The sequence below is a fragment of the Capricornis sumatraensis genome, chromosome 21, assembly GCF_032405125.1.
Source record: "Capricornis sumatraensis isolate serow.1 chromosome 21, serow.2, whole genome shotgun sequence".
Taxonomy (NCBI): Eukaryota; Metazoa; Chordata; class Mammalia; order Artiodactyla; family Bovidae; genus Capricornis; species Capricornis sumatraensis.
This window is the reverse complement of record NC_091089.1, coordinates 37,893,273-37,920,621: the sequence shown is the minus strand read 5'-3', so window position 1 is coordinate 37,920,621 and position 27,349 is coordinate 37,893,273. Positions and strand designations below refer to the sequence as shown.

General features: G+C 36.8%; 1 protein-coding gene across 1 annotated transcript in view; it reads right to left on the bottom strand.

The window, feature by feature from the left end:
- Positions 1 to 6,012: 6,012 nt before the first annotated feature.
- ROCK1 (Rho associated coiled-coil containing protein kinase 1) overlaps positions 6,013 to 27,349 on the bottom strand; it is a 125,040-nt gene continuing 103,703 nt past the window's right edge. Inside the window, exons 23-33 of the mRNA XM_068993942.1 lie at positions 24,165 to 24,330; positions 22,525 to 22,618; positions 21,766 to 21,854; positions 18,982 to 19,170; positions 18,224 to 18,383; positions 12,721 to 12,791; positions 12,439 to 12,527; positions 10,193 to 10,271; positions 9,775 to 10,036; positions 9,250 to 9,457; positions 6,013 to 7,567 (exon numbers count right to left, since the gene is read on the bottom strand). Of these exons, the coding sequence (XP_068850043.1) occupies positions 7,564 to 7,567; positions 9,250 to 9,457; positions 9,775 to 10,036; positions 10,193 to 10,271; positions 12,439 to 12,527; positions 12,721 to 12,791; positions 18,224 to 18,383; positions 18,982 to 19,170; positions 21,766 to 21,854; positions 22,525 to 22,618; positions 24,165 to 24,330 (1,411 nt within the window). The 3' untranslated portion in view covers positions 6,013 to 7,563. The remainder of the gene's footprint in view (positions 7,568 to 9,249; positions 9,458 to 9,774; positions 10,037 to 10,192; positions 10,272 to 12,438; positions 12,528 to 12,720; positions 12,792 to 18,223; positions 18,384 to 18,981; positions 19,171 to 21,765; positions 21,855 to 22,524; positions 22,619 to 24,164; positions 24,331 to 27,349) is intronic.

Genomic DNA, 27,349 nt, shown 5'->3' with positions numbered 1-27,349 from the left:
CCCACTCCAGCCAAGGCACCACTTGACCTCGGCTTCATCCGCCCAGCAATTCTTCTCATTCAGAGCCTCTGCCTCCCTCTTCATAAAGCCCCTTGTGCTTACACTGGCCTCCTCTGGATAACCAGGATATGTTCATTTAAAATCTCTAGAGTAGTGGTAGAGCAGAAACTAACACAACATTGTAAAGCAATTATAGTCCAATTTAAAAAAATAAACTAAATCAATTAAAAAATAAAATCCCTAATCAGACCTGCATATAATCTCCCAGATTTAGGAGATTCAGGCATGGGCATCTTTGGGGAAGCATTACACTGTCTACCATAGGCTTCCTCTTTCATAAAACCCCAGCAAATATGCAAACAACATATATGGATACATTTTATATTCCCAAATAATAAATGAGGAGCAACAGCTTTACTTCATGAGGCCTTCAACAAAGACCAACATTTCTTCCAAAAAGTTCTCTGCTATCCCCTAAAGCAGAACGTCTCAGTTTAATGTGGATGTGAATCACTTGGGATTCCATTAAAGTGCAGACTCTGATTCCACAGGTGTAGGATGAAGCCTGAAAGATGATGCTGTGAAGTGCTGCACTCAATATGCCAGCAAATTTGGAAAACTCAGCAGTGGCCACAGGACTGGAAAGGTCACTTTTCATTCCAATCCCAAAGAAAGGCAATGCCAAAGAATGCTCAAACTACTGCACAATTGCACTCATCTCACACGCTAGTAAAGTAATGCTCAAAATTCTCCAAGCCAGGCTTCAGCAATACGTGAACCATGAACTTCCTGATGTTCAAGCTGGTTTTAGAAAAGGCAGAGGAACCAGAGGTCAAATTGCCAACATCCGCTGGATCATCGAAAACACAAGAGAGTTCCAGAAAAACATCTATTTCTGCTTTATTGACTATGCCAAAGCCTTTGACTGTGTGGATCACAATAAACTGTGGGAAATTCTGAGAGAGATGGGAATACCAAACCACCTGACCTGCCTCTTGAGAAATCTGTATGCAGGTCAGGAAGCAACAGTTAGAACTGCACATGGAACAACAGACTGGTTCCAAATAGGAAAAGGAGTACATCAAGGCTGTATATTGTCACCCTGCTTATTTAACTTCTATGCAGAGTACATCATGAGAAACGCTGGACTGGAAGAAGCACAAGCTGGAATCAAGATTGCCAGGAGAAATATCAATAACCTCGGATATGCAGATGACACCACCCTTATGGCAGAAAGTGAAGAGGAGCTAAAAAGCCTCTTGATGAGAGTGAAAGAGGAGAGTGAAAAAGTTGGCTTAAAGCTCAACATTCAGAAAATGAAGATCATGGCATCTGGTCCCATCACTTCACGGCAAATAGACGGGGAAACAGTGGAAACAGTGTCAGACTTTATTTTTGGGGGCTCCAAAATCACTGCAGATGGTGACTGCAGCCATGAAATTAAAAGACGCTTACTCCTTGGAAGAAAAGTTATGATCAACCTAGATAGCATATTCAAAAGCAGAGATATTACTTTCCCGACTAAGGTCCGTCTAGTCAAGGCTATGGTTTTTCCAGGGGTCATGTATGGATGTGAGAGTTGGACTATAAAGAAGGCTGAGCGCCGAATTGATGCTTTTGAACTGTGGTGTTGGAGAAGACTCTTGAGAGTCCCTTGGACTGCAAGGAGATCCAACCAGTCCATTCTGAAGATCAGCCCTGAGATTTCTTTGGAAGGAATGATGCTAAAGCTGAAACTCCAGTACTTTGGCCACATCATGCGAAGAGTTGACTCATTGGAAAAAGACTCTGATGCTGGGAGGGACTGGGGGCAGGAGAAGGGGACGACAGAGGATGAGATGGCTGGATGGCATCACTGACTCGATGGACGTGAGTCTGAGTGAACTCCGGGAGTTGGTGATGGACAGGGAGGCCTGGCATGCTGCGATTCATGGGGTCACAGAGTTGGATACGACTGAGCAACTGAACTGAACTGAGGATGAAGCCTAAGATACTAACAAGCTCTCAGGAAATCACCCTTTTGAGCAGCCAAGCACTTGTCTTTTTCTGCTTGGTCGGAGTCGGGTTGCAAATGTACCTGGGTCTCAGCCCACAGGAAGAATATACGCGGGGGACGGGGGTAGATAGTTGCGGGAAGCACAGGGCAGCAATATCCTTTTAAGAAAGAGGAAGGAGAGGGATGTGGGCAAATCACGTCCTTTCACATTTCAATAGTGAAAACAATCATATGGCCAAGCCGCATGGAAGTCTGGGAAATGTAGTCTCTCTGAGCTCCAAGACCCCGCGCAATCATTTGATGTATTTGTTGAATAATGTACTTGGGGTGGTGATGATAGGAATTCAGAAATGAAAGAAATTGACGTGAATGGAAAGCAGTTTGGGGTAAGAAGGTTTTAGAGAGACAGAAGAAGAAAAACATCTAAGCAATCAAATTCACTGGTTCAACAAGTATTGATTGTCGACTCCTGGACCCTGCCTGGCAGATGCTAATGGTCCATCAGCAAATGCAGGGAAAAAACTAGTACAGGAAGAGTAAATACGCATGTGGAGGACAGGAAGGGAAGTAGCCAGAAGAGAGCAGAAGACGTGTGTGCAGGGCCGTGGCAACAGATAAGGTAGGGCGGATAATACGGGAGGCAGTTAGGGAGTGCCTGAGTGCCAGGATAAAAGGTTTAGTCTCCTTGAAGCAGTTTTCTATCTTTTTAAAGTCACTTGTCAGCACAAATGAGAAGTGTAATATTGAAATTTCTTCCATGTGCCACACATTTCCAAATGACCTTATTCCAAAGCGAAGATCTAACCTATATCAAGAAATCTTTTATAGGGATCCCTTCTAGTCAAGACAGAAAGACCACTTTAATTTTCTCTACTTCTGTTTTCTACAAGAAAAAGAAAATTTGCATATCGTGTAATTTGGAGCAAGATATTTAGAGCACTGAAGCAGAAAATTAAAGTGGAGAACTGGGTGGTAGTAGCGGGAATATTAGTTTAAAACTCTTCAAGTGAGTTTTCAGTGTGACTGGACGTTCTGTCAAAACAAACAAAAAACAGCAGTGTTGTTTTCTTTCTGATAACTCACCTGGGAACCAGGGCAACAAACTAGAAATTTCCTTCCTCCTAAAAACTTGAATGCATTTTAACGAAGATTGGTGGTGGGCACTGTGTTTGCGAGGAAAATAGGAGTAAAAAATGTAAACACTTTCCAAAGCAAAACAATCTTTTGTATTTTTACCCCCAATTTAGTACTTATCCTCACATTCAGATTTGATTCCACAGAGAACTTCACCATGTGCATGCTAATTTTTCGTATAGTGATTTCTCCTGTTATCTTTCACCATACACAAATCCATTTTCTGGTTGTTATTCAATTTTTAAAGATTACAGAATGTGCCGAAATTTCCAGGTTTTCCCCATAGAGAACCAGAGCAACCAGCAACGTAAGGAACATTTGTTGCGTTTGCCTCTAGCCTTTTTGGAAAAGAGAAGCCTGATTTTCCCTTTGCAAACCAACCCTTCTCCTCTTTCAATGTCAAGGTTTGTGTGAGTCTGACCTCACGTGTAACCGATCAGAACACTACTTCTCTTGAAACCAAGTAGACCCCTGTAAGGGCCTACCCGGGGACAGGTCCCCCACCACATCCACCTCTTGTGTGTAGAAAAGCTTTAGTCTCCAAAGGCTTCCACGAATTCCAAAGAGCAAATTCAATCAGTGAGAAAATGCAGAAAGAAAGGAAAACAGTCAAGCAGATGAAGTAACAATACTTTAGCTATAAAATCAAGTCAAGGAGCTTTAGTTTCCCCTCAAGGGTTCTAGATAATATCTTGAACTATATCCTTGATTTTTTAATTAATTAATTTTAATCAGAGGCTAATTACCTTACAATATTGTAGTGGTTTTTGCCATACATTGACATAAATCAGCCATGGGTGTACATGTGTCTCTCATCCTGTATCATTGATTTGTTTTGCAGTTACTAAAGCCCTGGGCTTCCCTGATGAGTCAGTCTGTAAAGAATCCTCCTGCCAGTGCAGAAGTCCTGGGTTTGATCCCTGGGTCTAGAAGATCCCGAAGAAGGAAATGGCAACACACTCCAGTATTCTTGCCTGGGAAATCCCATGGACAGAAAGGCCTGGCGGGCTATGGTCCATATGCCCAAAGGCTCAGACACAACTTAGTGACTAAATCACCACCAAAACAGAGAAAGTTAACTGCATGCTGACCACCAGCACACAGACCCAAAGCAATTAGAACCAGAAGGCTGATTGAGATTCCCAAAGCATCACCCTAGTACCATCACCATCAACCAGACAAGAATTGTGCACAAGCTGATCACACACCCTGACACACTATCCCTCCGTCTTTACCCATCCGTAAAAGCCACTGGAAGCATGAGGCTTTCTCACTTGGCCCTGCAATCAATACTGTACTTCCCTTCCTTACAACCCAGGGTCAGCAGATTGCCTTGCTGTGTATGGGGCAGGTGGACCCAAGTTTGGTTTGGTAACACCCTCTACACACAAGAACAGGCTCAAGGATAGACATGACTCCAGCAATAAGAGGATTTCCCAGGTCCTAGGAATGACTGCACCCCACTCCAGTACTCTTGCTTGGAAAATCCCATGGACGGAGGAGCCTGGTAGGCTGCAGTCCATGGGGTCGCTAAGAGTTGGACATGACTGAGCGACTTCACTTTCACTGTTCACTTTCATGCATTGGAGAAGGAAATGGCAACCCACTCCAGTGTTCTTGCCTGGAGAATCCCAGGGACGGGGGAGCCTGGTGGGCTGCCATCTATGGGGTCACACAGAGTCGGACATGACTGAAGTGACTGAGCAGCAGCAGCAGGAATGATTAGGCTTTTCGCTGTGATTGCTATACTTCTGGGCTTCCCCAAAGGCTCAGCAGTAAAGAATCCACCTGCAATGCAGGGGATACAGGAGATGTGGGTTCGATCCCTGGATCAGGAACGTCCCCTGAGCGCATGCAGCAGGCAGGGCAAGGTACTGCAGAGCACTAGCAGGCGGGGTGTTCTCCTGACCACGACACTCCCCTGACCTTCATCATGTTGGTGTACTTTAGGATCGAGTGATTTCCTGAACTTAGAAAAGAAGTGTTGACCTGGTTTTGCAATGTGGCATTTGAAGTCATTGCTGAAAACTCTGTCAGTTCTCAATAATTTTATGCTCAAGTTAATATTTTGTTTTGTTTTTAAAAAAAGTCCTCTAGGTCAAGTACATAAAATTCACTGTGTTCTCTGCACTCTACTGGACCTTATTACACTAGACATACTACATTGGGGTGATGGTGACGGTTCTGAGGAGCTAGTAAGGACACTGTCCAGAACTGTGAAGGATCTGAGGTTTACTTGCATGCTTCAAGTCAGCCCACCATCACTCCATGGATCCTGGGTCGAAGCCAAATGACTTTACACTTAAGAGCACAGCAAGCAGCACAAGCTTCACGTTCCCATCAGTTCCCCTCGCCCTCTGAGTCCCACAGGGGTGATGCAGAGTGGTCCAGGGGTTGCTGAGCATGCAGTGGGGTGGGTTTGCATCACAGCTGAGGAGTCCAAAGTTTAGGGTACCTGAATCTTTTACAATAAGCACAAGCAACTCTGCCCAACTTTTGCCCCGGGGAGAAACATTATGTTTATTATACAACAGTAAACAAACCTGCCCTCTCCTTGATGGAAACACAGTTATCTCCCAAGGCTGTTCACTATATAAATCTCCTTGACAAAGACAGGGTAGAACAAAGAAAGGCTGTCAAAGCTTCCATTCTCCGGATGTGAGAAACTTAAGATACTCACGGAGAATTGTTTCTAACAGACATTAGCCAACTTTTCATTTCAATTGTAGCCACTCTTATTTTACAGCACAAACCAGTTTTGTTTTTTAAAAATTCACTTTAATCTAGTCATGAGATTTTACAAACATTTGTATGCAGTCAGGGACTAATTTATAGCATGGTTTCTATTCATCTCATCCATGAGAAAACACCATAGCAGTCATTATTAAAGGTCTCCATCCATAAATTACTTTTATTTCTCATTAAATGAGCACAGAGTCATTAGCATATTAATAACAGATATGTTTATTATTACATATCCATCAGTGCGGCTTTTAATACCACTTGAAACATGCATATCATCCTAGAGACGAATCAGTTTTCCAGTGCTTCTTATCTGATAGACATTACTGCAAAGCCATTATAAATTACTGAGGAGGTATTTGGTTAAAAAAATAAACAATAAATCATACTGCCCATATGAATCAACTCTTGTTATTGAACAAGAGTTTAACAGTATTTATCTGGTAATTCCTATGTTAACTGGAAAACATCACAGATGTATTGCCATAATTTTCTTTTATACTGGGTGCAACTTTCTACATATTTTTGCAGAGTTTTATAAAGTCATTCATTATTTAAGCAGGTAGTTTGATGCAAACATTGTCTCAATTTATCAAAGTCCAACAAAACTCTAAATATTTTAAATTAAACCAATTATCAATGAAAAAAACCCTGAACACACATAATTTTTTGAAAATATGTTTTTTGAAATTTTTATAGTCATGGCAGTAAAATAATTCTCTCAAATTAAGGCACTAAAAGGGCAATGCAACTCCCACTGAAGGTGTTCTAAGAATAATTTACATTTCAAACAGTGCATACATTTCTTATATGTTTGTTAACTTAATGTCTTTATCACTTAAAACCACAAAGAAACACATTATACAATTACAGAAATGATGTACCCCACAAAATGCTTTTAAACTTGGTTCTTTTGTACAATTAGTTCCTAATGTCTCTAGTAGTAAAAATAACTCAATATGGCTTGGCAAAAATGCATAGATTAAATGTAAATTTTTTTTTTGCCTTCTCCCATTCCCCAATCTACAAACTTGCTGAAACACATACAGTATTTCATAAAGCATAATGTAAGATACTTAATTTCCATCAAGTCCACCATGGGCAATCAACAGTAAGGCTTTTAAATTCTACAGTGAGGGCACTGAAGTCAAGTGATATCACTGCTTTCTTAAAATAGTTTTGTATAGTCTTGCAAGAGCATGAAAACTGAAGTTATTTTTTTAAAAACCTTTCAGTTGTCTCATTTTGAGATATTCGCTTTACTCCTTCCATGAGCTGATCTTGATAGTGACAGCCATTCCACTTGAAAGTGAAAGTCTCTTCCCCTCACTGGGATGAGGAAAACTGTTCCATCATGATTGACAGGCGTTTTCTTAGAAATTCAAAAAGGCAGCACCTTTTTAAAAAAAATATATCTAGCTAAGCTTTCCCTCAATTGTACTTGCATTACATAGTAATAATTAATCTAATCTACCTGTAGGCAAACCCGCAATAAAAAAACAGAAAACAAAACAAAACAAACAATCCTCAGTGTGCTTTTGTGCCAAAGCAAGGACAGAATAACAGCAATCTTAACCCTGAAGCCTGTGATATTTGTGTCAAAGGAACAGCCTGTCTGCTCTGCATGGTTAGAGATGCCTGCTTCATCAGGTAGCATCCCACACAATTCCACAAGGCACCAGGTCATGTGGTTAACTGTTGAGGGGGAAAAAAAATAAAAATTGTTAAGTAATGTACTCAGCTGATAAATACAAAAAACAAAACTTGAAAGGAAAGGTACACATACATTATATGTAATAATTAAGTAACACACAAAATTTGGCAAACAGAAAAAGGGAAAAAATACACCATTATCTCTTTTCTGCTTCTACTGTTTCAAACACATTATTCCCCCTACAAAGCTGTAAACCAATTTTAAGTACTTTAGATTTATTCAGCTTTTATCCTGTACAGGAGAGGCTGATACAGGGTTCTACACAAATAAGACTGGAGTGAGGTAATAAAGCACTGGAACAGTACTGCAGCTGAGCAACACAAGGAGGAATGGATGTGAGTCAATCCAAAGAATTAGACTTGGTTACTGATGATACGGAATGAAAGAAACAGGATAAATTAAAGATGGTTTTTAAGCCTGCTTGGAAGAGTTGGGTGACATTAGCAGAGACAAATCAGTTCTAGACTCAAATATCCCTCTCAGTAAAGGATTAACATTCTAGGGAAAGTTTGTATTTGGGATAGGAGAAAAAACATAGGCTTAGAAAGAGATAAAAATGGGTTCCAATGACTATGCCACAAATTGGCTGTGTGATCTGTGCAAGTGGCTTAATTTCTCTGAGTCCCAAGGTTCCATGGATTAGAGAACTTTGAAGATAGCATAGCCACTTCTCAAGAAAGGGTTTAATTATGCCCTGAAATTGTTCATTTTACCATTTAAACTTTTTAAAAAATTTTGTCGAAAGTAGTTAAACTACCCTCCCCCCAAAAGAAGAAAAACTGGGTACTTAAATGAAAAGTTTGTTTGTAATAGTGACAATGTCAAATAATTTTGATTAAAAAAAAAAATCTATGCTAACACAGCTAAAAATAAGATGAGCAAAGTTTCACATGAAGTTATGACCAACCTAGATAGCACATTCAAAAGCAGAGACATTACTTTGCTGACTAAGTTCCGTCTAGTCAAGGCTATGGTTTTTCCAGTGGTCATGTATGGATGTGAGAGTTGGACTGTGAAGAAGGCTGAGCACCAAAGAATTGATGCTTTTGAACTGTGATGTTGGAGAAGACTCTTGAGAGTCCCTTGGACTGCAAGGAGATCCAACCAGTCCATTCTGAAGGAGATCAGCCCTGGGATTTCTTTGGAAGGAATGATGCTAAAGCTGAAACTCCAGTACTTTGGCCACCTCATGCGAAGAGTTGACTCATTGGGAAAGACTCTGATGCTGGGAGGGATTGGGGGCAGGAGGAGAAGGGGACGACAGAGGATGAGATGGCTGGACGGCATCACCGCCTCGATGGACGTGAATCTGAGTGAACTCTGGGAGTTGGTGTTAGACAGGGAGGCCTGGCGTGCTGTGATTCATGGGGTCGCAAAGAGTCGGACACGACTGAGCGACTGAACTGAACTGAACTGATATACCATATATAACACAACCAACGACAATAAAACCTGACATGGAACTAAATAAATACGATATTTATAAATATTCTGAGCTTGAAACAGGAATCAGTTAAACTACTTTGTAAAGTCGTTTTAAGTCATATATAAAGACCCAACTACAAATGATGCCTTTTACAGGGAAAAGAACAATTTGATTTTGGGTTTTGACAGCTATTATCCAGTCACTTAGTGTGAGAAAGGTTAATACCTCAATCCTTACCTAGCTTTTCCAGATGTATTTTTGACCACTTTCCGGAAAGACTGATTTGCAGTGGACCTTGTAGAAAGTGTTCGAGGGGATGCACGCACAAAACCAGATGGTGGATTCTTAGGGATCTTCTTTACTAAATGAGTTACCCATTTTTTTTGTTCATCCTGAGAACACGCTAGCAGCAGCATATCTCTTGCTGATGTTACATCATAACTTACTATTTTAAGAAAAAAGAGCACAATCAAAGTCACATAATACTTAAAGGAGCCCTCTCACAGGTTCTTAACAATTTGAAAAGATTTACTACGCTAAATTAAGCTTGGACAATATCTTCTCTTTTTAATTAAGTCAGAAAATTTAAAGAGAAAACATTAGTCATAACCTAGTAAAAATAAAGTAAAATCAGAAATATATATGTGGCTGGACCAGTGCCAAAACATTACATCTTATTATCTCTTTTCAACTTGTTACAGGAAGTGCTACACTGAAGAAGTTATCTTATTAAATGGTATAAGAATCAGTTTCATGCCTTACCTTTACATGGAGAAATCAAGTCCTCTTTCTTATCTATGTGGTCTCTGTGGCACTTAACATGGCATCTTCGACACTCCAGGGCAGGAGGTGGCTTAAAAACATGCCAGAGAGGTTTGGCACAGGCCTCACAGTTGGCGGGAAAGTGGTAGAGTGTAGGAATGAACTCATGGCCTTTGTGGTTTTGAAAACTTGTTTTTTCAGCTTGTTGTACTGGTTCCACCTCTAAGTCTTTTCTACATTCACCTTCATTTGCATACAGTATCTACATTCAGAAATGGTAAACAGAAGATTAAAAAAGCCTGGATCTGCACAAACAAGTTTCAAATGTATAAAAGTACTGATGCATTTACGTTTACTTCACAAATACACTTATAAGTTAGGTAAAGGATCTACTACAGTTATAACTTCAGATTTTTACCTGGAATATTTTAGGAATTTCTTCAGTTTCAGCTCTGTACACATCTCCTTGTGTTACAGGACGAACATGAAACAATTTACTAAAATGAAAAGAAGATGTAGGCGATTATAAAAACACATTTACAGTAAAAGACAAAAGCAGGTATTTCACTGAAGAGAACACAGAGGTGGCAGATAAGCATAGGAAAAGATTAGTTATTAGAGAAATGTAGATTAAAATCAGAGTAAGTTTCACTATAAACCTATCAGAATTTTTTAAGTAAAGACAGTAATAAAACCAAATGCTGGTGGTGATGCAAAAAAACTAGATCATTCATACAACTATGGCAGAAACAGAAAACTACGGAGCCACTCTGGAAAAAGACTACGGCAAGTTCTTACAAATCTGTATGAAAACTGGCATATGAATGTTCAAAGCAGCTTTATTTTTAATAGGCCAAAATTTAAAAAACGCAAATAAATGGTTAAACAAACTCTTGATATATTCATACAACAGAACACTCAATCATGAAAAGAAAAAAACTACATCTTGGATGGATTTCAAGGGAACTACACTGAGTGAAAAAGCGTATCTCAAACGTTACACACTATTTGATTCCATTTATATAACATCCTTGAAGTGACAAAACTACACAAATGGAGAACAGATTAGTGGTTGCCAGGGATTAGAGGGGGTACAGGAAGGGTGCCCTGTGGCTCCTATGGCCACAACAGGGCAGTGAGGGATCCCCGCGCTGGAATTTCTCTGTGTTTCAGCTTGGGCCTCTTTGACCTATTATTAATGACCAACATAATTATACATTTTTTGAGATGTTCTATGAATGTAATACCAATAAATACTTGACATTTTTAAAAAATGCTTTTCGAATACATCAATCAGGTATGCAATGTTTTCTTTCTCATATTTTGATAAAAGTAGAATTTAATATAAAGCTGTTATTTAAATTTGTTAGGGAAAGAAGTTTATAACATAGTTTAAATAACAAAATAACAACTAAATGGTAAGTCTAAAAATAATTTATACTGTATTGGTGTTTTTCTTTCTGGCTTACTTCACTCTGTATAATCGGCTCCAGTTTCATCCATCTCATCAGAACTGATTCAAATGAATTCTTTTTAACGGCTGAGTAATACTCCATTGTGTATATGTACCACAGCTTTCTTATCCATTCATCTGCTGATGGACATCTAGGTTGTTTCCATGTCCTGGCTATTATAAACAGTGCTGCAATGAACATTGGGGTACACGTGTCTCTTTCAATTCTGGTTTCCTTGGTGTGTATGCCCAGCAGTGGGATTGCTGGGTCATAAGGTAGTTCTATTTGCAATTTTTTAAGGAATCTCCACACTGTTCTCCATAGTGGCTGTACTAGTTTGCATTCCCACCAACAGTGTAGGAGGGTTCCCTTTTCTCCACACCCTCTCCAGCATTTATTGCTTGCAGATTTTTGGATCACAGCCATTCTGACTGGTGTGAAGTGGTACCTCATTGTGGTTTTGATTTGCATTTCTCTGATAATGAGTGATGTTGAGCATCTTTTCATGTGTTTGTTAGCCATCTGTATGTCTTCTTTGGAGAAATGTCTATTTAGTTCTTTGGCCCATTTTATGATTGGGTCATTCATTTTTCTGGAATTGAGCTGCATAAGTTGCTTGTATATTTTTGAGATTAGTTGTTTGTCAGTTGCTTCATTTGCTATTATTTTCTCCCATTCAGAAGGCTGTCTTTTCACCTTGCTTATAGTTTCCTTTGTTGTGCAGAAGCTTTTAATTTTAATAAAGAAAAACACCAATACAGTATACTAACACATATATATGGAATTTAGAAAGATGGCAATGACGACCCTGTATGCAAGACAGGAAAAAATACACAGCTGTGTATAACAGACTTTTGGACTCAGAGGGAGAGGGAGAGGGTGGGATGATTTTGGAGAATGGCATTCTATCATGTATACTATCATGTAAGAATTGAATCGCCAGTCCATGTCTGACGCAGGACACAGCATACTTGGGGTTGGTGCATGGGGATGACCCACTGAGATGTTATGGGCAGGGAGGTGGGAGGGGGGTTCATGTTTGGGAACACATGTAAGAATTAAAGATTTTAAAATTTAAAAAATAAATAAATTAAATAATTTTTAAAAAAAGAATAAAAAATAAAAGATCTGCATCTCAAAAAAATAAAAAAATAAAAATAAAAATAATTTAACACTCAACAGACTTAAGATTGAATAAAAGGCAACTTACTCAATGTCCAATACCATAGACGGATTAGATTGTTCCTTATCTTGTTCATCATTATAGAACAAAATTTTTTTGCTGCTTACCACAACATACTAAAATGAAAAAAACAAGGGGAAGAGAAAACATCAGTATTAACTTGGTTTAAAGTGGTAAGTATAATACTTGCCTTTTATGTCTAGATTATATTGTATCAATCTAAAAATAATGACAATTAATATAAGCTCTATGATTTAAAAATAAAATATACAACAAAATATCAACTAAAAAAAATGAGTTATATGGTACCTGTTTCTTCCAGCCATATCTTTTGATATTTCCTCTATTGGGTATTGAAAGCCAACCTTCAATTCTTGATTCTAGATGGAAAAAAATATATAGTATTCTGTCACAAAAGGAAAAGCTATTACAAGCTGTCTGACAGCATGCAGCAGCAGGCATTGGAACACAGCTACATGAGTAAGTGCTAAAATCTGCTCTTTCATGCTTCAATCACACAAATCAACTTTAATGGCCATACAAAAATTGCAGAAAAAAATTCCAAGCCACTTTCCCCTTAAAATTAACTTTCAGTACTCAATCATAAAAGTATGAAATAATGACACTACCCTTAACAGCCAGGCAAGACTGGAATGGATTGCAGCTTAAATGGGATATGATACAGAAGACTTTAAATATCACTTAACATTGATATAAAAGTACTGAGCCAAAAAAAAAAAAAATGCAGCAAGTGGAACAAGTCAGAGAGGCATGATTTACATGAGAAAGAGCAAGCAAAAGTACAGAAGTGTCCTATTACTCACAGAAGATAAGAATAGAAGATAAATAAATAAGGAATGCAGGCAGAACCAACTAGATATAAAGAATAAGAGACAAGCATTTTATTTGTTTTCTCAGTACAATATTCTGATAAACGATCTGGTAAAACATCTATTAACAATTTCATTGAAAGTGTCCAAATGTGGATGCGGAGAGATTCCCTAATTCTAGTGGTAAGTCCAATTACAATTCTTAGCAAACTAAAGAGGTATAAAGCCTTTAAAGTTTGTAGTATCAGAATCAACAGTAAAAGAACACGGAATTCAGCAGGTAAAACTGATAATCTTTTACCAGTTTGTGCCCACCAGAAACTCTCTAACTCAATCAAGGCATTTTATAATGATTATCATTAACGTTTAAATATATTAAATACATACTAAATATAATTAATGTTTATGATTCCATTTAGAAATTATTTTATATCAGGTGAGAGATAAGACAATAATTTAATTTTTTAGATCTATTACATTTGAAATACAGACGAAAAGCAACCAACTTTAAGGTACAATGCTATGTGACATTATACCTTTGTTTAAATCATGAGCCTTAGGGGAATATATATTACCTTCCTCTGTGTAACTTAAAAGCTGTAAAACAGTCTGGTCTTAAAAGTAATGATAATAGGTAACATTTATTATATATTTATTATTTATCAAGTGCAAGTAATACCTCATATATAATCTATATATAACCTCATGAACATAAGATATTACATTCTCAGAAATATAAAAGAAGATGGGTCCTCCTATCATCCTCCATTTACAAATAAAGAGACTAAGGCTTAGCAAGGTGAACTGACTTGCCCTAGAGTAATCCTAGCAACTGGCCAAGCTCCAGGGTTCACCCAGGCAATCTAATTCTGAGTTTCAATTCCTAGAGCACAGTGCTAATCTTTCCTTAGACAAACTGCAGTTAATTGAATCAGGAGTGATGATCTTGTTGCAGCTTCTTCCATGTACCTAATGGCCTCTGATTTTGTTATTCTCCTTCATTTAGTTGTTAAAGTGGAAGAAATAATGAGAAACTTCAGTTCAAAGTGATCCTCTTCTCCCAACTTTTTTCTTAGTTGGCATTATTATTTTGTTCATCAATAATTAATCTGTCCCATTAGGCAGTTCCTTTGAAAGTTTGAGAGCAGGGTACCACATCCTAACACTTAAAAAAAAAAAAATATATATATATATATATACACCCCAAGGCATCTGACATACAGAGTAGGTACCTGATACACCTGTTAAAAAATTATTATTCTGTAGTTCTTTCTCTCTTAATTAGCCAAGTAAGTGAAAGTGAAAGTGAAGTTGCTCAGTCGTGCCCGACTCTCAGAGACCCCATAGACTGCAGCCTACCAGGCTCCTCCGTTCATGGGATTTTCCAGGCAAGAGTACTGGAGTGGGTTGCCACTGCCTTCTCCAAGTAAAGTCAAGTAAAGTCACACTCTATTTAAATAATGGTTGTAATTTAGAAACCACATGGCTAATTTATATTCAATAACATACAGAAGGTTGCTGATTATTCACAAATATTCTAATTTACAAAAGGAAAAGTTATTGCTAGGAAAAGTTCCCTTCAGTGTGCCAAAGTCCATTTCATACCAGTAATTCCTCACTAAAAATAAAAGACATAAAAGCCATGGAAATCTTGACATTTATACAAAATTGTATATGCCAAAATATCCTCCTTCCAAGCTATTTCTCTATGAGAATAAGTGCCAGAAATATATAAGCTTTCTGGTTCTAGTTTGGATTAATTTGCCAGTGTTTTCTTTGAATATACTGACTGAAATATATTTTCAATGAATTGTTGAATGGTGCCATTTCAGTGTTCCTATAGAAATTTTATACATCAAAGGCATTTTATGAATTAAATAAGCCCAATTTTCTATCTGCCCTAATTGAAATCAAATGAAGAAATCAGAAACTCAAAAAAAGTGCTGAAGATATATGAAGGTTTTTGACAATTTAAAGTTATTTTTTGCCAATGTTATAACAGAATTTTAGTCTTTCCTTCCAGTGAATTCCCTTCAGAGAAGCAGGTAAACCAAACTCAGTGATTAAAAAAAATTACTTACTCTTGTCTTATATGCAACTTAATATACCAGTTTTTTATTCAGTTCTTTAAAATTATTTTTAGTTGTAAGGACCTCCTTTAAAACTATGACCACCTGTGACCTAAGTGGCAACCCGAAAGTATAATATTCTAAATTCTTCTATAATACAAACAGAAATCAGCTTCTCCAGATAAATAAATGTGGAGGACTTCTAAGTCTAGATTATTATCAATAACATACTATAGAAGTACAAAAAAAAAAAAAAAAAACTTGGTCCCAGGTCTCATTTATTTGTAGAGAAATTTGAACTTAAAAAAAAATTTTAGATGTGCATGATTGCAATATGAGCAATTAACTCCTTTAAGAGTTAATTATATGTAACTCATATAAGAAAGAGGATAATGTAAGAAAGAGGTGTAAATCAGTACCAAATACAGCCAATTCAAACATCAAGACTAATCTCTGAAGACTACCAAAGTTTACTTGGATGAACTACATATTGCTTAAGAAACACAGCTAGAGAACCATTCCAAAAAATTAATTGAGAAGTGATATAAAAAAGAAAAAAAAATCAATCAATGCTCAAGAATTCAGATGTACTGATTATCTCCAATCACTGATCAGTCTTCCAAACTAAATAAAATTAATCATTACCTTCAAAAAATCTTTCAGACATGTGAATGATAGGTAACTCTCAAATTAAGAATGAATGCCAAAACTTTTTACAATTCTTTCTAGATATGACCGCAAAAACTTAACTTTATTTGCCAGAGGTCTAGTAAATGGGAAGACTTTATAAACATAGACTTTCAAGTAAGTAGTACTCTTGCTTGGAAAATCCCATGGACGAAGGAGCCTGGCAGGCTGCAGTCCATGGGGTCAAAAGAGTCGACACGACTGAGTGACTTCACTTTTACTTTTCACTTTCATGCACTGGAGAAGGAAATGGCAACCACTCCAGTATTCTTGCGTGGAGAATCCCAGGGACAGGGGAGCCAGGTGGGCTGCTGCCTATGGAGTCACACAGAGTCGGACACAACTGAAGTGACTTAGCAGCAACAGCAAGCAGTAAGATATCTGATACAGAGGTAAAGTAACGTTGATGATAATTATCCATAATTTCTACCTCCGATATGAAAGTCACAGCCTCCAATATGAAAAGGTGCAGCACTGTAAAGACCTCTGTAAAATTTCAAATTCAGAACACAGTAATAGAGAGAGACCCTGACTGGTCAGTGGAGAATGGCCACCAGCACCTATTTTTCCCCTCTGCTTGAACTTTGAAAATATTAAAAGCAAAAATCTCTCAAAATACACAGCTATACTAAGTATAGCTCAGAATGGAACCAGTAGAACCATTTAAAAATTTCTTTTGCTGACCGATCCCTCCTGAATAGACTTATTAGATCAGGATTCTGAAAAAGACAACGAAGGCATACATAGTAAGACATTATAAACAAAGCTGAAGGGAAATGGATGGAATAAAGACAAAAAAACTTTTGAACGCAGGACCTCTCCAGTGAGAGCACAAAGCCCTTACAACTGAACCGCCAGGAATTCCCATGTCATATTCTTTCTTAACTGATAACTGGGTCATAACTTTACAATGATGCTCAAACAACAGCTGAAGCTAGAGATTCTTATTAAATCCAAAGTGATCCTCTGATAAGGAAGTGAAGCTACAAGATTTTCAAGAGGTTGGAGGTTTCAGAGAGCCAAAAATGGGAAAACAGAAGGAATTTTTTGACCATCGGAGTAAGAAATATTTATTCCCTGCCCTTCCCTTTCCAGATATCTCATTTATGGGCTGGCAAAGCCACAAAAGAATGACTATTACATAGAATACATATCAGAAGTGAATTCACTTCCTATTTTGAATTTCACTTTCTTGACCAATAACAACAACATGAAATTTTCTAGGTAGCCTATCACGTTTCTTATTTCAAATTCTCAACAACAACAAAAACAAGTAATATCTGTTAACATAGATCCTTATCATATCAAATGTGGTGATCTGTATCTTTCTTTTCATGCATTATTCAGGAACTACATTAATTAAAATCTACTTCAAGTTTAAGACCACTTAAAACTCTCAAGACCTTGAACTAAGAATATGTAGTACATTAAATGGGTATGTCTCTGTGTGTATATGTATACCTTTAACACTGACAATGCATGGTTTACTATTTATAACCTATTAATTTCTAAATTGAACCTGCATCACGTGTACTGCTCATCTCTGTTAAAGACATAAATGTACTAAAATCCACACTACAATGTATCCAAAAATGAGGCAGTATTTTTCTTTCAGATTCTCCACTGGAAAAAATAAAATAAAAAGAAGAGAAAGTCTGACATCCTAGCTCCTCACTTTTGTGTTTACTTCACTCCCTGCCACCTCTCTACACCTCCCAACTGCTTTTATCTACGTCTCCAAATTTGAAACTTTAAGTCTGGTTGAAGTTTATCACTATAGCACTAGGTAGGATTCTATATAGAGCTACTATGGTTCTGATTATTAAGTACAGTTCTTAGTTCCAGCACAAAAATACATAAAACACTAAACAGCTGCTACACATAAACACATGTACAATTTTCCTTAAACACTGAGAGTTGTAGCAGCAGTTTTGACTTTCACCACAGGGATGGGCTACTCAATACTGATTCATAAACTTCAGGTTTCTATTTAATAAGAGCCATTCAGACCTATTTTAAGAGCCTAAGATTGTTTATGACTATAAAATGCTTTCATGCTATAAAATGCAGTAAGTATGCAAATATCAGACTCTGGGCCATGAGAAACGTAAATCCCTTCTTAAGAATTCATGGACAAAATGACAGAGTTACAAATCCAAAAAAAGAAATCTACATTAATTCCCATATTTTAGCAAACTTGAATGAAGTAACAGAAATTATTCTTACCTGGAAGGTTTCCATCAGTTTCATCAGCACTGGGAAAACTAGCAACACTTGTAGAATCGGAAAGGTCCAAAAGTTTGGCACGCAGCTGCTCAATGTCACTCTCTTTGCTGGCCAACTGCATCTGAAGCTCATTCTTATGTGTACATTCTTCTACCAATTGCTATTTAAAAAATAAAAAAGTAACAAGATAATATAAACAATTAAGTTCAAATCTCCAACATTAGAAACTAAGAATCAGTGGAGTTATAAAATACGTAACCGAGAATTGCTAATACTAAAAACTGACTATAAACTTCACAAATGTTTACCACCACAGATTGTAATACAACTATAAAAACACAAGTTCTCTTCCTCAGTAATACACTGCATGCATAAGCTCCTTTTCTCTTTGCTTTAAAAAAGTATTTTGTTTTTTTTTCTTCTAAAACACAAAGCATTAAAAACCAAACTCAAACACCTGTTAAAACAATAGAAAATGCTTTTATGGTTCCAAATGAAAGTGTAAAAGATACAGAGGAAAACCCTTAGTGGTTTCTCCAAAAGTAGCATTTCTAATCAAGCAGATGCTAAGGGGTAAAAATTACTCAAGTTATAGTTAACAGAGTATCTTCCTAGTTTGTCAAGATCATGGTTCATATTAGAGTAATAGTAATCAAACTGGGAAGAATATAAACCTAAATATGCATTTTTTATACTCAACAAGTAAGATAAATAGCTAGGTATATACAGTAATAACAAATGCACACACACAACCTTACCGCTTGCATTTCATTCAGCTCCTTCTGATGTTTCACTACCATTTGGTTGAATTTCTCTCTTTCCTGGTTGAGTTCAAGTTGGAGCTTTCGATTTTCTTTTTCTTTCTTTCTCAAATCCTGCGTATTTGCTTTCTTTCTATCAATTTTAAAGTCCTTTCGATTCATTATTTCTGCCAACTTGTTAACAGCCTATTTTGATATTAAAATGTTATTAATAAGGTTCTTTATTGTAGCTATTCAATTTAAGCCTCCAGTAAAAAAATTTTTTTCCTTCAAAAACATTTCCTTCAAAATGTGGGTGTGAAAATTAGGAGAACCTAATGAAGTTTGGAATAGGATAACTGGTAGCACAAGTAAGTATTACTGACTCATCTCATTGTTCAAATGTTTAATAAGAAACAGATAAGCTTACCAAAAATCCAGTTACTGCTCAACAATTATTCAGCACTTACTATACTGCATGTAAGCACTCTGATAGGCACTAGATATACGGACAGAAAATACAGTTAACCCAAAGACATCCTAGTCTGGCAGAGGAGCTGGAAAGCAAGCATGACAGTGCTGAGTGGAAAATCAGGAAAAAGAAGCAAGCAAGGTGCTACAGAAGCAGTACCTAACTGAGACTAGGAGAGGTCAGGGAAGGCTTCCTGGAATACCTGCATTTGTGTCCACGTATGTTTCTTAAAAAGACCAACAGGAATCGAATGAGCAAAGTAGAAATGGTATTAAGGAGGGGAGCCAAGAATGACACAAGAATTAGACGAAACAGTACACAGGCAAAAAGGCTCAAGATAATTCTTTTCTTTTAGACAAATAGGAGAGCGGGTGGATGAAGCACCATACTCAGGCCCTCCTGAATGGGAAAGAGGTTGTAAATATAGTTGAGGCTAACCCCTTTGGCCAGAAGGAAAAAATATATTCTAAATAAGACAGAACTGTTAAAAGCACAGGGAATTAGTTACATAAACCAAGAAAAAGAAACATAAGCTATGGTATATCTGTCCTGTAGTAGCTAAAAAAAAAAAAAATCAGATTTTTCCATCAAGATAGAACAAATCCCTAACCACTATCATTTCCATGTAGATTAGATCCCATCAAGGATAAAGAACCCTTGAGTAATTTTTTTAGTGCAGTAAAGGCTTACTTCACCGAACTCATAAACGGCTATTTAGTTTTTTCCAGCAGTAAATCTAACAAAAAAAACACAGAAGTATAATGTGAAGAACATGAAAAGCTATTATAGTTATCACTCATCAAAGACTATCTCTGCTAAAGCCTTCTCTTTTCTTTCAATCTACTGGGTGCATATCCTTCTAGACTTTTCCTAAAACTATAAGTAGATTATATATAAATGTTTCCATTTTAAATGGAATTTTGCAACACACTGTGTGCTGCAACTTGCTCCCTAAATTTAATACTGTATTAAATATCTATTTCTCTGTGTCCTTACATGTAGATCTACTTCATTAATTTTTAATGGCTTCTTTGCATCTCATTGTATGGGTTAGTTTTAGTTTCTCACTTTTAAAAATAACATAGCAATTTTATTTCTGTATATTTCTTTTGAGAATTTACGGAAGTATTTAAATAGGATAAATTCCTAAATGAGCACATACTGGGTCACAGAATATGCACATTCAAATGCTTTCTTCTATTAAATTGTTTTTGTATGAATGAACGTTCCCCATGTGCTTATAATACTCACAGCTGAGTATCATGACTCATTAAAACCTGTCAATTTGATTGTCAAAAAGATATCTCATTATTGTTTCCATTCTTATTTCTTGCTTTACTACTGTGGCTGAACCTTTTCTGTTTTGGTCACGCCTTGAGGCATGTGGGATCTTAGTTCCCTAACAAGGCTCAAACACATGCCTCCTGCAGTGGAAGCACAGAGTCTCAACCACTGGAGCACCAGTAAGTCCCCATGGTTGAGCCTTTTAAAAAAATCTTTACTGCTTTTTTTTCCTCAAGTGTCCCTTGGCTTTTTCTTTTTTCTACTGAACTTTTTTCCTATTTGCAGATCCTCTTTATATTTATCTGTATATGCTGTAAATACTGGTCCTAGTTAATTTTCTTTCAACTTACGTTCTTTTGGAGTATGTACAAAAATAAATGTCAATCTTTATCTTCATGATCTATGTTTACAAAGAGAAGTAAAATCTCCACTGAAGGATTTTCAATGACTATTAAGTGCATTTTTGAAAAATTACTTTAGTTGAAGGATTACTGAGAGAGAATGGATTAGTGGTAAGGAGCTATAAGTACAAAATATTTTACTGTAATAAAAAAAAAAAGAACTGAGGTACACAGTACCTTTTGAAGAATTAAAAACTACTGGATGCCTACTGGTACAATGATAAGATATCAAGTTTTAGTGTAAAAAACTGATCTAGCTGCAAAATACAAAGCAAAATGATACATCCACCCCTTTTAAGTTTCTTACTCCCCATTCTTCTCTTTCTTTTCATTCTTCTCTCTTGACTTCAGTCAAGCATACGCTTTCTCCTCATTAAGTTTTCCTACTGTCAACTATGGGTCCTCCATACAATCTAAAACATATTTTTTACTAATCAGATAACTAGACAAATTAGCTTTCTTAACTCAACTGAAATCCTATTTCCTGAATAAGACTTCTATATTTAATGAAAAAAGAGTATTACATTATTTGTTCCAATGACTTGACAATCTCAGTTTAAAGAAAAAGGAAATGAAGAGCAAATACTAACTTCTGAATATGATACTCAAATACAAACATACGGGGAAGGCTAACCGCACGTATACCTGTGTTTTAAGGGTTCGTTCTGTATTGATATTCTTTTCAAAGGCAGCCTTAAGGATATTGATCTCCTCCTCCTTCTTCAATTTATATTCTGTCAACAAATTATATAAAATGTCATATATAATATGCCATTAATTTCTGCCTTGCAAAGTAACAATGTCCTTTATTATTCAAAATAGTATATACTACATAGTAACTTTCAGTGCCTTCATTAAATAATTCTTTTTTTCAGTTTATTGAGGTATAACAGACAAATAAAATTTTAAGATTTTAAAATGTACAATGTGAAGAACTGATATATGTATACACTGTGAAAGGATCCCCCCACAATCAATTTAATTAACACATACATCACCTCATATATTTACCTTTTTGTGGGGGGAGTGATGGTGAGAATATTTAAGTTCCCTAAGATAATACTTAGGGGCTTCCCTGGTGGCTTAGACAGTAAAAAATTCACCTGCAATGCAGGAGACCTGGGTTCGATCCCTGGGTCGGGAAGATCCCCTGGACGTCATAGCCACCCACTCCAGTATTCTTGCCTGGAGAATTTCATGGACAGAAGAGACTGGTGTGCTACAGTCCACGGGGTCACAAAGAGTCAGACACAACTGAGTGACTAACACTATTCAAGGTAAAACTTAAGGCTACACAAGTTATTTAACATATGAAAACAAATTCTTCAAAACCCTAACACATAACAAAGATTTACCTCTGAACTTGATTTTAATGTTACAATTTTTTAAAAAAATCTTACATACCTTCCTCTGCCTTCCTCATTTTATCAGTTAGCTCTTCATTTTCTTTTCTTAATAATTCAATATCTTTGGTTAGCATGCTGTTCGTTTCTTCAAGCTAAACAAAGCACAGAATGGTTGAAGTTGTCTAGTCTCTGCTACTCTCATATTTAAAGCAATAATCTTTAAAAAAATACTTGCATTTTCCATAGACAAGGACAGGTCAGACACTGCTTAACTATAAAAATGTCTGGTTTCCAGTTTGAAATATGTGGAAGTGATTAAAAATATTTTAAAGTAACTGTTAACTTCCAAAAATTATTTCAGTGTGCATGTATACATACACAGTCATACAAATGAAAGGACTACGAAATGTAATGAAATAAGAGCAAGACTAAAAACTAGGAAATGTACATTTAGTTCTCTGTCTCTGTGACCTCAGCAAGTCACAATCTTTCTGGGCCTCAGTTTCTTCATCTGAATAATGGTGACAAAAAGCACAATTTAAAATGTTTGGCTATTAGCATAAATGATACCACTGTGGACCCATATATTTCCTCCCTATTTATTCCTTCCCTGACCCTACCCAGACCGCACTGTGTGATAAAATCATTTCTTTGTCATCAAGGGCTTCTTAGGTAGTAGATATTATTTAATAATCAGAAGTGGCCTCTATGTTCTGTAGTCCTCAAACAATGATGAAGACCTTTGCTGACATATTCCTGATGCCGACAAGACTAGTTACCCATTCTTAGGAACTAGGAACGCGCTTCCTATTTTTAAGCATATGCCTTCCATACCCTAGGTTAACTATAAAATTGTTCCAATGGTCCTCTGGTGGTGTGGCGTGCAGCAGGAATGCTTCTAGATCATTTTCTGCCTGAACCCACTCTGTGACTACTGGACCCACAGTAACTTGTCCAAAGACTGTACAGAGCTGCCTACCTTGGTGTTTTAGTCTAAAGATACCTTCTCAGTTCAGTGGGCGCTTTTCATTCTCTCTGCCCTCCAACAATTACTTTCAGTAATTTACTTGTTCCCCATTCTATTTATATGACTGCATTTAATCTTCCTAAGAATCCTATGACACAGAATCTGAGGCTTGAAGAAATCAAAGCAAACTGCCAAGATGATGTTAACTTCTCAGGGGCAAAGCTGTGGTTTGAATCCAGATCTACTTACACCAGAGCACTTGATGGCGGCTTTACCACCAAGAAGATAACTCTAATTCCCCTTCCTAGACCCATAATCTATTGACGATACTATACATCTCAGGAATAGACAACTGTTTGTAGTAATGGTTTCTCTATAATGGATTTGTAGATATACACAAAGTATTTTTGTGGATATCCACATCCCAAAATACCATCTCTGAATCTTACAGAATTTTGGCCATGAAATCAGTTGCAATTTACTAAGATAATAAAGCAAAATATATTAAGATCTATAACCAGAAAGGGGGAAAACCCCCAATATACTGAATAAGAATTTCAATTATTAACCATTGTTTTAGATTATATAAACTATTTTATATATGCATACAAGGAGACCATTGTGTGTAAGGAAATACTCATGCACATACACTTACCCAAACACTTTAAAATGCGGCCTGTTTAGACTTTTCAATTAATTTTAATCACATAACTTAGCTAACTATCACTTACCCGACTAAGAGAGTGATCTTTATCTGTAATCTCTTGTCGATTTCTCGAAGCAGCTTTCTTGCTTTCTTGGGTTAGTTCAAAATACTGCTCTTCCAGAAGCCCTCGAGCCAACTGCTCAGATTCAGCCTTTGTTTCTGCTAGATCCAACTGAGTAGCAAGAGTTTCTCTGGTAGATTTAAGAGAGAGAGGAGTATAAACAAATCCAATGCATTCTTCCAACTTAACTATATGGTTAAAAACACAATTCTATTTAAATGATAAAAGAATCAAGTATTCTATTTCTTAAAACAAACCCTGAACTCATTACAAACTTTCTAGAAAAGTAACCTCTCACACTTTGAAAAAGGATGCTAAAATTTTGTCCATATTATTTTGCTTAACTAAGAAAAGGTAATAGAACAATGGCAAGCAGTCTACTCCTGAAAAGGAATTTGCTGGGATCTGGAAGGAAAGGCAGCATGGCACAGTGGGAAAGTCACTGGCTTGTAAATCAAGAGGCCAGACCTAGACCCTGATCCCCTTCTATCCCCATTCTATCCCATTGGGTAGGGACACTAGGCAAGTTCCTTACACTTAAAAGAACTCAACTTAATCAAATCCATAAAATGAGAAGATTAAGCTACATTATTTTTGAGGTCACTTCCAGCTCTGAAATTTAATAAGATTATGAAGATTTATAAATAGATTTGCAAACCACTATAAACTATTCTAGGAATGCTCCTTGGGAATTACCCTTTAAAGCCTCTAAGAATTGACATTCGGACCACAACCAGATCACTGCAGTTTGCCTGCTCTTCCTAGGAAGAGAAACTGTCTTCAATAAGTTATTTCAGTCATAACTGTAACCTGTACATACAGTAGGTGCTCAATAAATGTTTATTAAATAAATGAATGACTTCTACCTACTTTCTATTAAGGGAGTAATACAAATAAAATTTTCTGTCTCAAGCCTAAAGAGGAAGATATATAGTAACTACAAAAACCAGTAATAATATCCATTCTTTTGTCCAACAAATATTTAAAGTTCCTGTGTGCCAAACACTGTTCTGGGATTTAAGGAATACAGCAGTAACAAACTCCTTGCCCTCAGAAAATATATATTAGCAAGGTGAGACAATTTAAAGAAATGAACAATATACAGTACGCCACAGAAAACAATAAAAGGAAAGGTGAAGAGGCTGTAAGTTGTGGTCACTATTTGGTTGAGGGCGATCAAGAATGTCTCTCTACTAAGCTGATATTTGAGCAAAGAAAAGGAGGAAGTAAGAGAGGAGCCACACAGGTATCTGAGAATGCTTTCAGGCAAAGGAAACATCTAATAAGAAATGTTCTGAAGGAAGCTAATGTGAGGGGTGTTGGTGGTTGTGATAAGTGAATTGGGGAGAAAGAACAGTGTTAGAAGGCTTTCTAAAACAACAGAGGGACTCTGGCTTTCACTCTGAGTACTCCATTTTAAAGCGATCATTCAGGCTGCTGGTTAAAATCAGACTTAGTAGGGGGACAATGGCAGAAGCAGCAATATAGTGGCAGAAGCAGCGAGCAGAAGCAGTGAGGAGACACCTGAAATAATCAAGACTGGAGATAATGGCAGTTTGGATCAAGTTGGTAAATGATGAAAAGTGGTGAGAAATGATCAGATTCTGGACAGGCTTTTTAGTTACAACTAGGCTATATTGATGGATTGCATGCAGAATGTAAGAAAAAAAGACAAGAGTCTAAGATGATGCCAACTTTTGGATTTAAGCAACTAGGACTAACAAAATAGCTAATACTGACACGGGGAAGACAGCAAGGAACAGGCGGGGGAGTAAGGCATTTTTCTGGACATGTTATATATGATATGCTTGTTAAACACTCTAGTGGAGATGTCAGACAGCTGGATTTACAAGTCTAAAATTCAGGGGAGAATATACTTGTACACTGATGTTATTTAAAGCCATTAGGCTGGATGAGAACAAGCAGGGAGTGATCCCTCGGGCCCTCCATAGTTTAAAACGACAAAGGAGCAAAGACGGGTGAGGAAGAGGAGACACTTCAATAGGCGGAAAGGAGTTCGGTGTCACAGAAACCAAATGAAGCAAATTCAGAGACAGTAATCAATGATGACAACTGCTGCTATTAAATAAGATAAGATAAAGCTCCAGGTGACCTTGAAAAAGGTTATTTTGGTAGAGTAATGGGTGCAAAGTTTTGAATGAGCTCCAGAAAGAATAAGAGAAGAGAAACTGAAGGTAAATGGTATGTCAATTTTCAAGGAAGTTTGCTACAAAAGGAAGCAAAAAACAGGTTGTAAGTAGATATACAGTTTAAAGAAAAGGAGGTTGTTTTTTAAGAAAATGTTTACCTCTATGCCTATGTAACAATGGAAATGACTACAGAAAGGAAAAAATGATACAGGAGTGTAACTGATTCACTTTGCGGTACACCTGAAACTAACACAACACTGTGAATCAACAACACTCCAAGAAAAATTAGAGAGAAAAAGAAAAGAAATAGACGAAAGATGAGAGAATCATCGGAGTCACAGGCAGAAAAGGATGGGATCGAAGGGCTGCCTTTTAGGTCGACTCATGTTAATTTTGTCTATTTTCATGAATCAGAAGGAAGGTTGGGTTTACATGTACAGCTGCAGACAAGTCAGTGGCTGTGTTAGTGGAAGAGAGTAGATGTCCTATGACTTTCAGGAAACAAGATTATTTGCTGAGAATGAGAACAAGAAGAAGTTGTTGATCTGAGGAGGGAGGAAAAGCTAAGGCATACAACAATACAACAACGTGAGAAAACTAGCTTCAATGTCTTTTCTTACACCCTCCAGCTATAAGCAGTTATTAAACTTAATAGATTCATAAGACTGCCTCCTTGTAAAGCCCTAAGCACACATGCAATAGAAATTAATCTGCCTTATAATACTAAGAGGAAGACTCTAAAGTATCTTTACCTAACATAAAAATTATAATTTCCAAATACTACATGAACTATGAACTACAGATGTTTGAAGATTGAGAGACCTTTGAAAACAATTTACTGTCACAATTTAGTGAATCTGTACAACTGCTATAATGTTAAAGTACCAAATTATTTTTCACCATAAAGGCAAATTTTAGTCAACATTTAGTTTGATTTGTTCTGAATTGGGCCAGTAAGATTTGCTATTCCACTGCCATAAGAATAAAGACACATCTACT